This window comes from Opisthocomus hoazin, chromosome 21 (genome assembly GCF_030867145.1).
Source record: "Opisthocomus hoazin isolate bOpiHoa1 chromosome 21, bOpiHoa1.hap1, whole genome shotgun sequence".
Classification (NCBI taxonomy): domain Eukaryota; kingdom Metazoa; phylum Chordata; class Aves; order Opisthocomiformes; family Opisthocomidae; genus Opisthocomus; species Opisthocomus hoazin.
In genome coordinates this window covers 4,713,709-4,730,414 of record NC_134434.1, presented here as the reverse complement: position 1 = coordinate 4,730,414, position 16,706 = coordinate 4,713,709, and the positions used below count along the sequence as shown (strand labels likewise).

Here is a 16,706-nt window from a genome sequence, read left to right as displayed (position 1 = left end):
ATTGTCTATAAAATACTGGCCCAAAGCCATGTTTAGCAGTTAACAAGCATGCAAACAAGGCCTGCATCTAGGAACAAAAAATGTTAGAAATCAGTTAAAGGACAAAATAAACTCAGTCAGTCATGACACACAATTTCTTGTTCCTGGCCCCAGCAGAGAGCTGTGTAATATAAAAATAAAGTCCCTGCTTCTCTGTCCATATGTCTTGAGGCTGGGCATGTCTTGCGGGCAGATTAAGAGCAAGTGAATTTCTATGACTTGAGAGTGATTTAAAATCAGTTGACGAGTTAAGAGTCTGCTTATCTTGATCATCATGTTGGCTATGACATGGCACATTTATCACTCCTAAGCCAGAAGAGGCTGGAAAAGCTCTGCTGGACTCTGATCTGCCCTGTGCAAGCTGGCAGCCCACCCTCCTCACTGTGGGCTCTGCGCATCCTCCTGTAATGCCCTGGGTGTCAGCACAAGCACCCGTTTGGAGCCATTTAGTTCCACAGGAATCCAAATAAGATTTTTTTCTGTGAATTGTGCTTGGAGTGGTACAAGCAAGGAGGCTTCTGCTTTTAGCTTTTGGCTAAATCCTGTGTCGTTTCAGTATGAAGAGAGAATAAGATGGGACAGCCGGGCACCTCTGGCTGTTTCCTAAGGTACCGCAGTGAATCGGGTCTTTGACTTCTGCTCTCAAGGTGGAAGCGCAGTCCAGCCCTACTAGACTCACTGGAGAGCCCTTCTTGCTGTGATTTCATCCTCACTTTTGGTTTCTCTTTATACTTCATGAAAGACGGAAAAACATGGGGAGGACTTTGTGTTCCCTTTCCTTCTCCTTCTTGCCAATACCATGGGGTTAAAAACAACCATGTGTTTCTTCCAAAGGTATTAGCATAATTATCTCTCCACTCTGAATGTGCAATAGCTGGCTGTGTTCCACAAAAGATTGCATTTAACTAATCCCGCTTTAGGAACCCATACTATTTATATCTTCTAAAATCAACTTCATCTTCAGAAATGCCCTTTAAAGGACACATTTTGTTCTATTCTGACCATATGTTTTCACTGTGATCTGCGTATTTTAAACGAGTTTCGAAAGGTTAGCATCCAGGACTGCTCCCCCAGATGCTGTTTGTGCATTGCTGTCTAACGTTCGTCATGCAGCCTGCTCAGCTGTTTGATTTTGGAGAAAACCAGTCCATATTTATCTAATTACTTTGTGTTTGGAGAGTCAGTGTGAAGTTCTCAAACACAGAGGGGATCCCAGGCACTGACTGTCAACACCAGCGAAGTTTGTCCTATGGGGCTTGCCACCAGCCGTGCAGAGCTTTGTCTCCCAGGAAGAAAGTCCTTGTTCTTTCTCTTCATCTGGATTTATGCCATTCATTTCACCACTTCTTTTTCCTGATTTATACTGGAACATGGGAGAAAGGGCAACACTAAGTAAATTAAACACAAAGAAAGAGCTAATGAAATATAAAATGCTACGGAGAGATTTTAAATTCCAGATCAAAAGTGAGTTCAAACATTCCTACGTGGGGGGTTGGAGTCGTTGCAGTTATTGCTCGCTAAAAGCAGAGGCATTGCTGTTGAGAAATTCCTGAGCAGCATATGTCTTTTTTCTAGAGTCTCGTGCTGGTGAGTCTAGCAAGGCTCTGTTGGCAGTGGAAAAAGCTGCCCTTTTTGATAGACGTTACACTGCGTTGTCTACATGGAGGAAAGAACATTTCATCATCAAGAAAACGGCCTTTCCAAATATGCTTCAAAACTTATCAGTTTCCTTGGAGAGAGAGATTTGAAGCTCTGTGTAACCTTTATCTTCACTGTGGTACTGCTGTTTTTTTAAAATAACATTTTAGCCAAGATTGGGAAATACTCTTGTGGTTTTGTTTTTCTGTGGGTGTACTTTTTAGCTGTAGCTGCTCGAAAACAAAAGTAATATTTTCCTCATACCAAGCTCTTCCAACAGTTTGCTTTTCAGTTTGGCACTTTGATGCTTCTGAAAGAGTCAGTGAGTGTTTACATAAATGCGCTGTGAAGGAGAAATATGCTTGCGTGTAGGGAGTCCATGAGTGGGCATGGTTTACATGGTGCTTGTTCCATCGCTGGATGTAAAGTGCATGGGGGAGGAAGAGAACCGACTGTGAATGAGTGTGTGAGTTTGTGCCTGCTTTCAACAGAGGAGACATATTTTTGTGAGTGAACTTGAAGCCCTGTTGGTGCCCATTTTTACTCAGTTGGCTGGGGGAGAAGGATCATTTTCCACCTGTTTTTTGGCATAGCCTCAGTGGTTGTCTGAAGTGGTCAGACCTAACCTCCAGAGCTTCAGTGCCCACTGCAGCTGAGTATTTTCCACCTGCAGCTCTACATTCACCTCCTCCTTGATTTCTTACAGTTCATTCAAGCCTCCATCTCCTATGGCCTTAACCTAACAAATGAACAATACTCGTTGCTGTGAAGCAGTGATGGCTGCAATGCACATACCTACCTGTTGCAAAGTCACAAAATAAAGAAGTGAAATGACCCCTGTCCTCCACTGCTTTTCTGCCATGAGACCTGGTGCTACATACATGTATGTGTCAGCAACTAAATGCACATAGCACATGCACTCATACATTACGTGCCTGTAGATACACATGCACGCTCACATAAAAAGCCTACTGATAAGAAACACTATTTGTAGCAAGCCCAACAGTAAAATCATAGTTTTCCATCAGGAACTTGCTCAGTTAGAGCGAGTACTCCATCCAGAGAGAATGTTTCCATGATTTCTTTCATTTTCTGGGTAAATTAAACTCTGCCTGTAAGTATGTACAAGTACTGACCATCTGGAAAGACTTCTATTTAAAATGTAAAAATAAGAGGTCAAGAAGTAGCAAACGACTGAGGTGAAGTTTCCTGTGAAATGTTAATTCATACAGTTTTTAGTTACTCAGTGGATACTTTCCACGTAAATATCTGCCTTGAGCACTGCTTGGACGGAGTAGCTCTGGGTGTGAGTCACTGCTGTGTAGTGAAGGAGGTTTGTAGCAGTCCCAAGATGTGAGAAGCATGAGGCACCAAATGATAGCTCCAGCAGGCAGGCAGGGCGAGCACTTGACTTGTGTCCAGGTGAACCAGGCTCCTCTCTTGCCACTGCCAGGGAGTTCCTGCAGCCAAGTCCGTAGTGCAAATCCTGCTGACGAGTCTGCACCAGCTCCAGTTGTGAGAAACTCTAGCCTCCTGCCTGACCTTGCTAGCAAAACACGGAGTGTCCACGCAACCATGCTGGTGGTGACAGCTTCAGCTGCCCTCAGTGAGAGGACGCACAGTGGGGTGGGCGGGAGAGCAGCTTCTGTCCAAGGATGCTGGGGCCCCCCTGGGAGGCTCTGCTGGTGTGGGTGAGACAGCCTTGTAGAAAAGGCCTGGAGGAATTTGAGCTAGTCAGTTAATCAGAGCCTTTCAAAGTTGCCTTGATTTGTTGTTCCTTAAATTTTAAACACCTGCAACATGATTTTCAGAAGTATTGAGCTGCCACAGCCATAATTGAGCAGGGTGTGCTCTCGCTGCCGTGACAGGCAGGGTTGTGATGGAGAGTAACAAGCCTGGGGTTGAACTGGGCTGGGCTGAGCATTTCCAGTCCTCCTCATGTTTCTGTGTGGCCACAGGGAAGTGGTTCCTCCTGCCTCCATCATTTTCCCCACCTGTAAACCAGGAACAGTTGCACCTGCCTTGTCTTCCCCACAAAAATGCTATGATTAATTAGCATCTGATTTATAAGTGCAAAATCCTATTAAAAATTCCCCGTGTGATCTGAAAAATCTGACCTGAGTGTTCTACAGCTGTTCCTCAAAGGTAATAAAACTTTGCAGATGCAAGTACAATTGCTCTCTGGCTCAGCTTAAATCTGGGGCTGACAGACCCCACCCTACCTGCAATGGGAGTCTGGAGCCTGTTTGTGAGGCTTAGATGAGCACTAGAGGAAAGCCTGCATGGAAAATAACAGTTCCATAATCAGTGCAGGATTTGGATAGCGTGGGATACTAAAGAACAGGGCTATTCACCACTTAATGAGGATTAAAATAACTCTTGAATAGCTGCCTTATTCCCTGAGCATCCTGTTCAATGAATGAGTCACAGGATTACAGTTGAAAAATAGGCTGGAATGATAGAACAGAAACCTAACATAATGAATATCAAATTAAGGGTTAGGGGACAGCCTTTAATCTGGCATTTCCAACCCCTTTAATGACTGACATGCTGACTTTACTAGTAGCTTAATTTTTGGTTTTGTCTTGTGTGCTCCTTGCTACAGTCCCTTTTTTAGGGGTCAATTTGTTTGGGTCTCGTTAGCCAGGTGCAGAAACACTCTGCAAGCAGGATACTCACAGCATAAAAGTCTAAAGTAATTAGTTATTGGCTAATGTACATGAAAGACAGCTGGGATTTAACGATCTATTAGGCTAAGTATTTATATGCTCATCACCTCTAGCAAGGCACTGCAGAGTCCTGGCTGGCTGGGCAGATTTCCTTTGGGAGGGGACTGTGGGCTCCCTGGTTGGCCCCCAGTGCTGGGAGCTGCCATCTGCTACCACCTCTGCCTAGTCTAAACTATTAGGAAAAGGCTTTGCACAGCAAAAGATTGATGCCTGCTTCCCCTTGCTCAGACACCCTGCTCAGCTTTGCTTGGCCAGCATAGCATCAGTTAAAGGACGGTTGCTCGAGGGTTGCTCTCTGGACTACAAATTGTGAACAGGTAATGCCAAAGGGAGGGAAGGCAGGTGATAAATGAGTAGCTTTATGCTGAAAGTATTTACATTCTGGTCATCAGTTTTTGGTCTGTTTTCCTGCTTGCCTTGGGGGTCTGAATTTCTTTCAGTTCCTAAAGCTTGAAGTCTTTTGTTGTACTTAAGTAGTCTGGAGGATTAGCCCTTGAAAGGGATTTTCTCTTCATTAGTGCAGATGCCAAACAGTTATCTTGTCATCAGAAAAATAAACCGCTTTTTATATCCTTCTCAGAAAACCTCAGCTAGGGAATAAGGTTGAAGGTAGGCAATTGCTGAGGTTGCTGAAAAGACCAGAGGGGCAGAAGGCAAGGGATTTTATTTCATAGGGTGATTGCTCCAGTTTAGTCCCTTTCTTTTGTTCTGTTGACTATAGACCTTAGAACAGTTCCCAGTGCTTTAATAAATACTATAAAACTAATGCAAAATGTTGTATGACTGTCAGAATTATCATATATCTGTGGTATAGTTGGCATATATTAAAAATATCCTTGCTTTGTGATTTTTATGAGGAACTTTATTACAGAAGACAAGCTGAAAATTACAGTGTTTTCTGTCCGTATTCTGGCACTTCACACTTTTTTCCATTATAGGACACAATAAATCTAATTTTTGTAAAGAATAAACACATACAAAATCCATGAGACACAGAAAATATACCCTAGAGAAGACTAAAACCAAGTACCAAAGGAAAGGTTTAGTCCTTACACAAAAACATTGTTTCTTAAGAGGATCTCCTGGATAAGAAGTGCAATGGGAAGTCTTTGGGGGATATTTAAAGGTGTCTTCATCATCTGCCTGGGGTTTTGCATCTGAAGACAGACAGCCCAGTTAGTGATTTATGCTGCAAATCAGAACTGTCAGTCCTGACCATGGGAAGAAGAGCTCCTTTCAATGCTGAAATTGATACCTCAGCTGATGAGACCTGCCTCTGCAAAGAAAGGGATGAAGTGCTGTCTGGCACCATCCCACCCCTGCAGCTAACCCAGATGATTTCAGTTGCCTGTTCGGGGTGCTCTTGGGTCCCCAGGGCCAGATGCTGACTTGCTCTGGGAACTCACAATGACCGTTGTGTCTGAGGGAGCTGATGTTGCCCCAACACCAAAGTCACTCAGTTGCTGTGGGGCCATAAGGCCCTCTCCACATTCACTGGGAAAATTATAGCTTCATGTTTTATCATCCTTTGTGGAAAAATCACTTGAGCTTCTTGAAATCAGTTGTTAGATGGCAGGGTTGACAGTAGACTGAGTCCTTTTAAAAATGCACATGCACTCTCAGTGAAATTCCAGGAATTGGTAGAAGGATCCCTCCTCTCCATCTTCAAACACAGGCTGGGGACACTAAGGAGAGGGGCTCTTAAGGAAGTTTAGATCACCTGAACCCTGCTTACACAGCTGCCTGAGCCCTGACTCCAGGTACAGCAGAATCACAGAATAGTAGGGGTTGGAAGGGACCTCTGTGGGTCATCTAGTCCAACCCTCCTGCCGAAGCAGGGTCACCTACAGCAGGCAGAAACCACCTCTTCCTGCAGGAGACACCTGGTCTGACCGTGTTGGGCTGCCGGCCTATCTGAGTGTCACCTCTGTGGAGAGACATGGAGGAATGTGAGGAAGCGACAGGGAGAAGAGAGACAGCAAGCACTCAGCAGTGGTGCACAGGCTCATTTGTTTCCCCAGGTGCTGAACTTGGGAGAAGTTTTCTCCTGTTCAGGGTCCAAGATGTCAGTGCCACCAGCTAAAGGAGGGTGCTAGGGCCTGTGGTGACTGCCAGCACTGTTGGCTGTGGGGGTGCACTAGCTGGGGACCGCTCTGAGCATACTGTGCACGTTGCATGTCCAGCTGGGCCACATCCCCGGGACTTGTGGGGCAGCTGTACAGGCTCTCCTGCAGGGACACGGTCAGGGCAGGAGATGGGGCTGCCTTGCTCCTGTCAGTAGCAGCCTACATTTGGGTCGGTTTCAGTCTACTCTAACACAGGTACTTACTGGTGGATCCTACCCAGCAGCACTGACAGCTTGTGGAGTGCTTAGACAGGTTGGTAGCTGCGGCAGAAGGGCCACCTCAGCACAGCAGCAAGGCCATCTAGGCAGAAACTTGTCCCGTAGCGTTTCCCAGTACCTACAGACTTCTCTTTCTCCCTGCAGTATCTCATCCCCTCCAACTGCATCTTTCTGTCTCCTTTCATAAATGTACCCCATCACAGACTCCCCTTCCCCACATGGGTGAAAAGTAGTATTTCCTAGAGCAACGGTTACTTAATTCACATATGGACCATAGATATAATCATGTGGGATTTTGTTCTGTCCTTAGTCTGTGAACCCATTTCCTTCAAAAAAAAAACCTGAAACCCTTAAAACCCCTGTCTGTCCATGTGTCTTCTCCTGGACTGCAAAGGGGCTGGGAGCACTGGTTTCCCTGCTGCCAGTAAAATGTCTCGTTCTTTCTGCTGGTTATTGTATCTGATCACTCCTCCAGCTGTGCTCAGAAATTTTGCATTGTGGTCTGGCAATTCAGAGCACTGTGAATCCTTTACTTCCCTAATGGAGTTTCCTAGTAAATAGCTTTGAACTCGGATCCTTGTCTCTACAACAGATCTGCTTCTGCCTAACTGGCACTTCACAATTAACAGCATTATCTTGTTAAAGCTGAAGAGGTGCAGGAAGTCTCAGCCATCATTTTAAATCATTTTATTGCTTAGAAAGTGTTACAATAGACTACAGAAGTGGTAAATGAAGCCCAGTGCTGCATTCAGATGCCTGATTAGCTCAGCCGCATGAAAATGCCAATAATTCAGGGTCTGACTATTTCGGATGACATTTCTTAATCAGTAGCCTCAAAGCACCTGAGTTTTTTAAACGGGGGGGGAGGGAAGGGAAAGGGAAAGTATTTGGGATTAAATGGGAAGCTTATCAGAATCAGAAGACAGTAGTTCCTATTGATATAGATGCAGGTGTAATTGTCTTCAGTGAGGACACAATTTCACCCAGGAGCACAGTTGTGAGAGTGACTGCATTGGAGCACTCTGTTTTCAGGAGTGCGAAACCTCTGCTGTTTCCCTTCTGGAGCAATTAATGGGTTGAAGTTATGTCAGCTATGTTTTAAATGCTTGCATTTCACCCACACAAGTGTCTCCAATCTCTGTGTAACCTTTTATTTGTCAGCTCCTTTAGTGTGTAAGCAACATTAGTTGAGAAGAGGACAAATAGTTCGGGTGTTTGGATGTTTTCTGCAATTTCATTTCTGAATTAGCTTTGCTGTAGCTAGGCTGGAAGTCCTTGCTCTCCTTAGCTACCCTACATGACTGTGGCCCTACATGTGGCTGAAACCCAGAGGGACTAGCATAGGAACCACAGGCTACTCTACAAAGCATGTGGAAGGATGGAGGCCTCCTGGGGACATCTCACTTACTAAGGCTTTCAGGAGAAAAGTGGCTGTATAGCTACTCAGTCATGCTCAATGAACTTATCAGCTGCAAATGTCAAGGAGAGGTCATCAAAAACCACAAAAGGCTCATTACTCACTACCTGGTTTGCAACTTTCAAAACCAGCTTTAGTAACTTATAAATAAGGTAGTAAATGGTGGATGAAATAACCGATAAAATAACTGATAAAATAACCTTTAAAATACATGATAGACACCAAGTTGAACATGAACTAGCAATGCATCCTGGTGGCAAAGAAGGCCACCAGCATCCTGGGCTGTATTCAGAGGAGTGTTGCCAGCAGGCCAAGGGAGCTGATCCTTCCCCTCTTCTAAGTACTGGTGAGAAACATCTGTAGTGCTGGGACCAGTGATGGCCTCCCTAGTATAGGAGAAACACGGACAAACTGAGTGGGTCCAGCAAAGAGCCAGGAAGGTGTTTAGGGGACTGGAGCATCTGTTGTAATGGGAGAGGCTGAGGGATGCCTTTTCAGCCTGGAGGAGAGAAGGCTCAGGGGGATCTCATCAATGTATGTAGGTAACTGATAGGTAAGTAAAGAAGATAGAGCCAGGCTCTTCTCAGTGGTGCCCAGTGACAAGGCAAGAAGCAATAAGCACATATCATAATGCAGAAAATTCCACTTAAACATAAGAAAAAACTTTCTCACTGTGAGGGTGGATGAACACTGGAAGAGGATTTGCAGAGAGGATTTGGAGTCTCCTTCCTTGGAGATATTCAAAACCATAATGAACATGGTCCTGGGCAATCTGCTCTAGCTGGCCCTGCTTTGAGCAGGGGGTCAGGCTAGATGATTTCCGGAGGTGCCTCCAGACTCAGTGATTCTGTGATTTTTATGAACTTGATAACAGAAATCCAGCCATAAGAGAGAAACAGCTGTTTTCAGGACACAGACATCCCTAATGTACACTGTACAAAACAGCTGCCTTTGCAGCCAAGAACCCCAAAATTTCTGCAGAGAAACTGCTCCAAAGCTGTGTGTCTGGCAGTCCCAGCAGCCCCATTGCTGGCTATAATGACTAAACACCAGTCTGACAGTTATATTCAAAGCAGGTTTCCGCTTGACAATGTCATGAACTGGATCTGATCAAAGTCTGTATATTACCAACCTAGACCTTAGCCCCACAGCTTTTCAGAAGCACAGAATATTTAGATTACATAGGAGAATAACCAAGCTGATGATTTACAAGCCTCATGATCTAGAAATATCTACATATGGAAGAGTTTTCTACTAATAAATTGTTTGCTTAGTCCCACCGAAAAAAATCACAGATCTAATAGGAGTTGAAGCCAGATGATTCAGTTAAGACCTAAAATATATTATGGGTTTTGTTGATGAAAACTAAAAGTACTGCAGTGATTTCTTTTAGGCATTTATCAGCCTTACCATCACATACAGTCTTTTAAAAACATATTACTGAAAAGGTCTGTTTGAACTCCAGAAAGAGTTAAAACCTATTGCTGAAATTAGCGAGCAGGGTTCTGTATCATGCTTCCTGGAAACTAGATGAAAACTGTCCCACCTCTCCAAAAATCCCTCCGGACAGATACAGGGATGCCAGAAACATCCAGTTTTTTATTTGTCCCAGCCATCCTCCAGTCCAGTTTTCACGTTAAAGTGAAATTAGACCATATAGAAACAGAAATTGAAGTAAAGTCACAAAAGTAGTTACTGCAGGGTTTTTGCTTGCTAAAAGTAACTGACAGTGGAGGATGCAAAGGAAAATTCTAACTTAGGTGACCTGTAGGCCACTTATTCAAGGGCACTTTAGGTGTTTGTGTGAACCTGGTCTCCGTTCAAGGTTTGCTCATCACATACTGGTTGCCAGGCTAATATCCTTTGCGTATTTTATTATTTATTTTCTTCTTGTTATTATATTTTATGTTCTGTCTGTGCCCATTTTCTAGATGGAGGAGTAAGCTAAGGTGTCCAGTCTGTTGACATCCAAATAAATAACCTCTGATTTTAATCCTGGCTGTACACAGACATTCAGCATGCTGTGCAGGGAGATGAGGTTCCAGTGAGATTAAGTAGCAGCCAACATGGACTTCTCAGAAATAAATCATGTCAACCTAATGGTATTTTTATTTTTAACTGTGTTTTGTGGCCAGGGAGAAATAGCTTATATTAAGGATCATGACCTTAGCAAGATTTTCAGCCATTTCTGGGAAAGTAATGTGGGACTAATTTCAGAGGCATGTTCTTAATCAGCCTCTATAGGGTAGATGCCATAATGGCTGACTAACCATAAAAGGTAACTAAATATCACTAGAAGGATGAACTGATGTTGTTCTGCATTAGGTCTTTTTGTTACTGGTGGAAAGGAATTTGTTTATTAAATTTCCAGACGATATGAAGCTTGGATGACCATAAGTCTATTAGAGGATGGGATTAGAATCTAAAATGTTCTTGATAAATTGGAGAAATAGACTGCAAATAAATTAATTAAATGGAGAAAAATGCTATGCATTGGATGGAAACAAGAATACTAAAAGCCTTGTATATATTGAAGAACAACTGGACAGGAAGCAGTTCTTTGGAAGAGCAATAAGGAATCATAAAGAATCACAAACTTTACATGAACCAGGAAAAGAAAAGTATCATGCAAGTTCGTGTGAACAAGGGTAGATGACTGGGAAACATCCAGTCACTCCACTCTGTACTGGTAAGGTCTTTTCTCAGAATCAGGTCCCAGAATGTGTTGCAAACTTGAGAAGGATCTAGGTCAACTGGAGAGAACACAGGATGCTGGAATGACAATAATCAAAGACAAAGCAAGCGTTATAGGGAAACATAAAGGAAATGGCATTGTTTATCTTGAAGAATAAATTACAGGAACACATAGTAACAGCTTTATCATAAAGGGCCATTGCAGAAATAAGGGGGATTTTCTCCACCTCCCAGGTAGACAGGAATGATACAATTGGCCTAAAATGTAGCAAGAAAGACCTAATGAAACAGATCTTCTGGGGAGAAAGTGAAATATCAATGACAGGTTTTTAAGAATAGCAGACTAGACATCAGACTAGCCCATCCTGCAGCGGGAGAGCATGAGATGCAAAAAGATTTCTTGAAATCTCTTCTCACCCTACACTACTACAGTTCCATAGCAGGTTGTAAAGATCTGGACAAAGAGTTCATTCCTTATTGAAGGCTTGACTGGAAACTAAAGATGACGGAAGTTTATAAGCAGTCACTTATCTAATGGTTTTATTACAGTGAGAGAGAAAGTTGTTTTCCATGCCAAAGGGTAGCTACTAACCACAATGGTAGCAGTCGTTCTGCCGTTGATTGTTCCTCCTGCTTTGCAGCACTATGCATTTAATACTAAATGCATCAGTTCTTACAGGATTCTCACTTCTCAGGGGAGAGAGATCTACAGTCCATGTGCAGCTATTTAACTCTACCTCCTGCATTTGTGAGGCCACTTACTAGATCTTTGCCTGTACTCACAGGAGGACGTTGTTGTTGTGGTTGCAGTCACAGCTGAAGAGTCTGGTATCTGTGTAGTTGGGGCTAACATCCTGAAAACCTCCATTCTGGATGGAGCTGGAGTGGTGGACCAGAGGTTGTGAGGTTCCAACAGTTCCCAGGAACACACCACCAATGTCAGTACAACATTTGTGGTTTGTCCCTGCCTGGGCATGCTTCTTACCTTTGCAGATAACTCTAATTTGCAGGCTCAGCAGAAGGGGAGAAGTTTCCCATTATCGTGTTCTTCTTGCATCTGGAATTTTAAGCAAACTACATAACAGAATCTTCTGCTTTCTTAAGCGTTTTCTTCTCCTTTCTTTAATCATGCTGAGATTTCCTGTGAATACTGTGAGCTGTAATTATCATCTGCAGATCTGTGGGTATGCTAAGCTGTTTCTTAAAGGGATTTTTTTTTCTGTGAATTTCAGATGACCAAGAACAAAATTATAATCACCTGATACTAAACAGTGCCACCCAGACACCTACACATGGTAAGAGAAAATAAAGAGAAAAATTACACACGTTGTAACTTTCCTCTGTTAGCCAGTAACATTTACTGGTATTAAAGTATGTTTAATGTTAATAGAAATTTTCCTATGGCAATGATGCATGAATGATGGTTTCCACTAACATTAAACATAGGACCATATTTTTGAATAGTGCGTGCAATGAAATATGGCCCAGTCTTTTATAATTTTACCTATCGACCTTGTGTTTCCCCACGTCTGATTGCTCCTTTCTCCCTGCCACATCAACAAGGTGCTGTCAGGTTTAACCAGCCAAAACAGTAAAAATGATAACCAAAGAAAAGTCCGTCTTGTCAGCCAAGCTACTTAACTTACAGTGCTGCTTGTGTGTATTTCTAAGATAGGTCAGAAGGACAATGAGCATGGGGCAAGAGCTCCTAAGATGACATGATTTTGGCATAAAAATAGGTGGCCAGAGTTTGGGTTCACAGCTAAATCCAAGCTGTCCAGCCCATACTTGCATGGGTCTGGTTGGGATAACCTACGGAAGCCCCTGTTTCACTGCACAATGTCTCTGGTTTCTAGAATGCAGGATAGGTAAAGACCGTTAAGAGATTCAGGACTCCCTCTGCCCTCTTTCATAAATAGAAGTGCCTTTTTCTAAATCAGTTCCAGTGGATGCTCTCACACCCTTTCAAATCCCCTTTATTATATCATGGGAACATGACATTTCTCTGACCCTGGGAACTTATGAAACTCAAAGCAACTTTCATGTCCCTTTCAGCCCTGTCCCTCCAGTCCTTCTTCCTCCTCTGCCCTAGCTCCCTCCACCTTCTGATTTCCTTGGCCCCAGACTGCCAGCTGACTGTGGGCAGCATGTCCCTCCCTGTGTTGTAGCAATCACAGACTACACAGTCAAATCAGCTGCAGCTTCCAGGCTCCATCCAAACCAAGATCAGTCACTGCCACCCAAATTAGCTGTTCCCCCTGCCTCCATGCCATCAGTCCAACCTCTGAATGAACCCCCAGGTCCACTCTGCTTTATTCTCTTCTGCTGCTACCTTGTCTTGTCCTTGTTTTTCCCTGCACGCTTTACCCTTGCAGTGTGATATATTCCTCCAGCATTTGCAGCTGGAACCTTCCTTCTGCTGGGAAACCAGTAAGTGATGGGTAAATCTCATCTTAATATATGCTTCTTGCAGCTCTGAGTCTCCATGTTTGTTACTCTTTTTATTCTGGCACTTGTTTTTAATTCTGAAACTTACCTGGATGACTATTCTGAAATTGATTTGTGTGAGTTCTGTGTGCTGGTATAGAAATTTTTATGTTTCTTTGCTGCAAAAAAGAGTGGGAGAACAATTGCCCTTGAAAAGGTCACCTAAAACCTGTGGTGTTTCTCCTTCCTAGAGGGTGGGTCAGGCAGCTTTTCAGCCTGCAAGTTACTTTCAGGTGTAAGACTGCTTCATTAGGTTTTTTTTTCTATATCTACCAAAAACCACAGGAGAAACAATGCCAGCTTTAAACCTGGCAGTAACACGAGAGAATTTATTGAACCTGAATTGACAGCCTTAAATGCTCTTCAGACTACTTATTTTGTTTACTGTTTTACTTTCCTGAGAAAAAGGAAAGAAGAAAAAGGTGGGGTAATAGGGTGGAAATTATATTGTCTTCTCTCTGGTCTTACTGCTTGTTCTTCAAATCTAGCACCTGCTGGGTTCAGAGATCTGCCCCAGCAGAGCCAGATGAGTCCCGTTTACCTGTGTCTCTGCCCAAAAGTTTTAATGTAGCTCCATCATCAGGTCCCTATTCCATTCAGTAACTCAAGATAACAACATGTGCTAAAACAGTTAAACTTCCCTCCAGCCTTGACAGATGCTTTTTTTTTAATGTACGTGAGAGACAAAAATCAAAGCAGATATACTCATGGTCTAGGATTAAAAATGTCCACTTTTATTCTCCACTCATTTCTTGCGTTTACTGAAAATGTTTGGTTGTATAAAGTGATTTGAATGATCTGACTACAAATATCTGTATGATTCAGAGTTACATGTTATTCCTAAGTTACCCGTATGGTCGTGGAAGCTTTTGTTCATTATATTCATGTGTGCTGTTGCTGGTGAGCTAATAGTTGGTGAGTCTTAAAAAGATATTTGGTCCTTTCAAATAAGGCGTCAAAAGAACTTACAGGATTCATAATTACTGCTGAATTTTTGAGAGAGTTCAGCAATGCCACAGGTTTAATTTAATTTTATTCCCTTTCTTGGTAGAACATGGTGTACATTTTTAGTGTGATTATGCAAATTTGTAGGTGGACATGAGCTGTCTTTCTGAGCACCATGTTCATGAGCTCTGTCCCTTAGCCTGTCTCTAGCGCCCACTTTGCAGTGACACCATCTGAAAGGAGCAGAAGAAGGGAAAGAAGCCAGTGTGAGGCTCAAAACATGCCCTGTGTTGCACGTGGCCTGAATTCAGTTCCCTCTTAACTGAAGTAAACCAAGCAGAGCGAGGTTCTCAGGCTGCCAGCACAGAGCAAGAAGGGCAGCGGTTGTAGGTGACATGCCACCAAACAAATAGCACTTCAGCTTGAACAGCCAGAAGATCCCTCCCATGCTTGGGGACCACCCTACAGCCTCCCCAAGGACTGCCTCACCCAGCCAGGGTGCACTTGACATGGTATACATGAAGGGATGCATGAGCTGTTGAAAGCTGGAATACCTGCCAGGGTAAGAGCTCAGATGCTGTGGGCTGGTGATCTCTCGCCCATCTCCTACCATCATACAGCCTTCACAGGTTTCTTACCTTCTCTGATAATTCCCATTACACTGAGTCTCCAAACTCATACAACCCCGGGACTAAGCAGCGGAGGCTTTCTACAACCCAATTGTGGCAGACATGGGGCGCAGGGCTCTGCAGGAGACCTCCTCATGGAGGAGAGATAAAAGCCAAGTTCCCTGCGCTCCCTTTTCCCCTCCATGTACTGGTTAGTCCTTTGCAAAAGTAGAGCAAATGGCACCAACCCCTTCATTTCCGCAGAGGTCCAGGTAATGATAACAAGATCATAGTGTGCGGGAGTGATCCAGATGTGCAGTGGAGCAGCCGTTCCACCAAACAGTGTTCTGTGAGCAACCTTCCCCACCAGCAACATTGTCTTTCTTCAGCTGAGAAAGGCAGAGGATGGTAAACATCTGTTTCTATGGGCTGATGCTATCTGGTTGCCTATGTCCTGCTCCCTGCAGATGCCACTGTGATAGGCCCTCTATGAATGTTCATAGTGTCTATTAGCACCATATGCGAGCATGCCCTTGTATTACTATGGCAGTTTTTTACCTCCAATGACACGAAATAAGGGGGATAAGGACGACCAATCTCACAAGGATCCAGGAAAAAAAGAAAAGACATATTTGACCTTAGGTCTCTGAGCTGTGCAGCTTCAACTTCAGGTTCCCAGGGTTAAAACCCCAAGACCTTCTTTTTTAACCTGGCTTGGGGGTTGCCACTCTTGACGCACAGCTTCTCAATGCAAAGGGTATGCCCATCGCAGTGGGCTGTGTGGCCATGAGATCACTGGTGCGATTACACTGAACTCTTCCAATGCAGGAAGGAACATCTACTAATTAATGGTGGGATCACATATCATCGGTTCTGTCAGGCTGCTATCATTCAATTAGCGTGGTGCTGTTTGCAGCACAGTTAACACAGAATGAGAAGAAAGTCTCCCTTTTCCCCCTGGCTGGCAGAGAGTGTTCGCAGAGGAGTGAAATGTGTGTCTGTCCTGTTTTTGGAAAATGTGATATGTTGGGGAGATCAAGAGAAATGACCACAGGCAAGTGAGTCTGTCAGCCCGTGGGTTGCAATACCAGAATTTAACTTCTGCTGTTGTCGAGGGCTCTGAATTAGCGTGACTTTTAATGTTCCACATCTTAAAGAAATCTGTTAATTTTCTTCTGGTGTCAGTCTATTCGTGCACCTAATTCACTTCCAGGACACTGAATGTCCCATTACAGAGGTGTCTACAGTCCTTGAGAAACCTCAGCCTAAACTATGCTTTCAGTGACGGACTTCAGAACTCAGTTCCACCAAAATCAGAAGTTTGGTGTGGGTTTCCTTAGCTCTGGACTTCAGACTTACATCAGCTGCAAATGAAGAACTCCACAGCAGTTCTTCAAAATGTAGAGATTTTGTGTGTAAAAGGTGAATACGAGTGCTCAAGTGCTAGTTTCTAAGCACAGCTAAGTTTTGCATATAAAATGCAGGTAAACCTTTTGATACATTAATTTATCCTGCTTAGCTATTCATTCTTTATACAAAATAAGCACATAAAATTGTTTTCCTATAAAAACAGTAAAATGCAAAAAAAAAAAAAGAAGCTGGGGCACAAAAGAGCGCCAAGGCAGTGTAGCAATAGCTATAACAGAAATATATGTTGACTGCCTGGGCTCAGTTTCTGTAAAGCATATTGCTTTATTTTTTACTGCTACTGAAGTTTAATCTCATAATTAGTGCATATTTAATTATGCGAACCAAAAGAGTCTTGTATAAACATCTTTTACATCTATATAAATAACAAGCACATT

General features: G+C 43.4%; 1 protein-coding gene across 1 annotated transcript in view; it reads left to right on the top strand.

Moving 5' to 3' along the window:
* SHISA6 (shisa family member 6) overlaps positions 1-16,706 on the top strand; it is a 258,361-nt gene that overhangs the window by 220,061 nt on the left and 21,594 nt on the right. Inside the window, exon 4 of the mRNA XM_009936214.2 lies at positions 12,094-12,156. Coding sequence (XP_009934516.2) covers positions 12,094-12,156 — 63 coding nt within the window. The remainder of the gene's footprint in view (positions 1-12,093; positions 12,157-16,706) is intronic.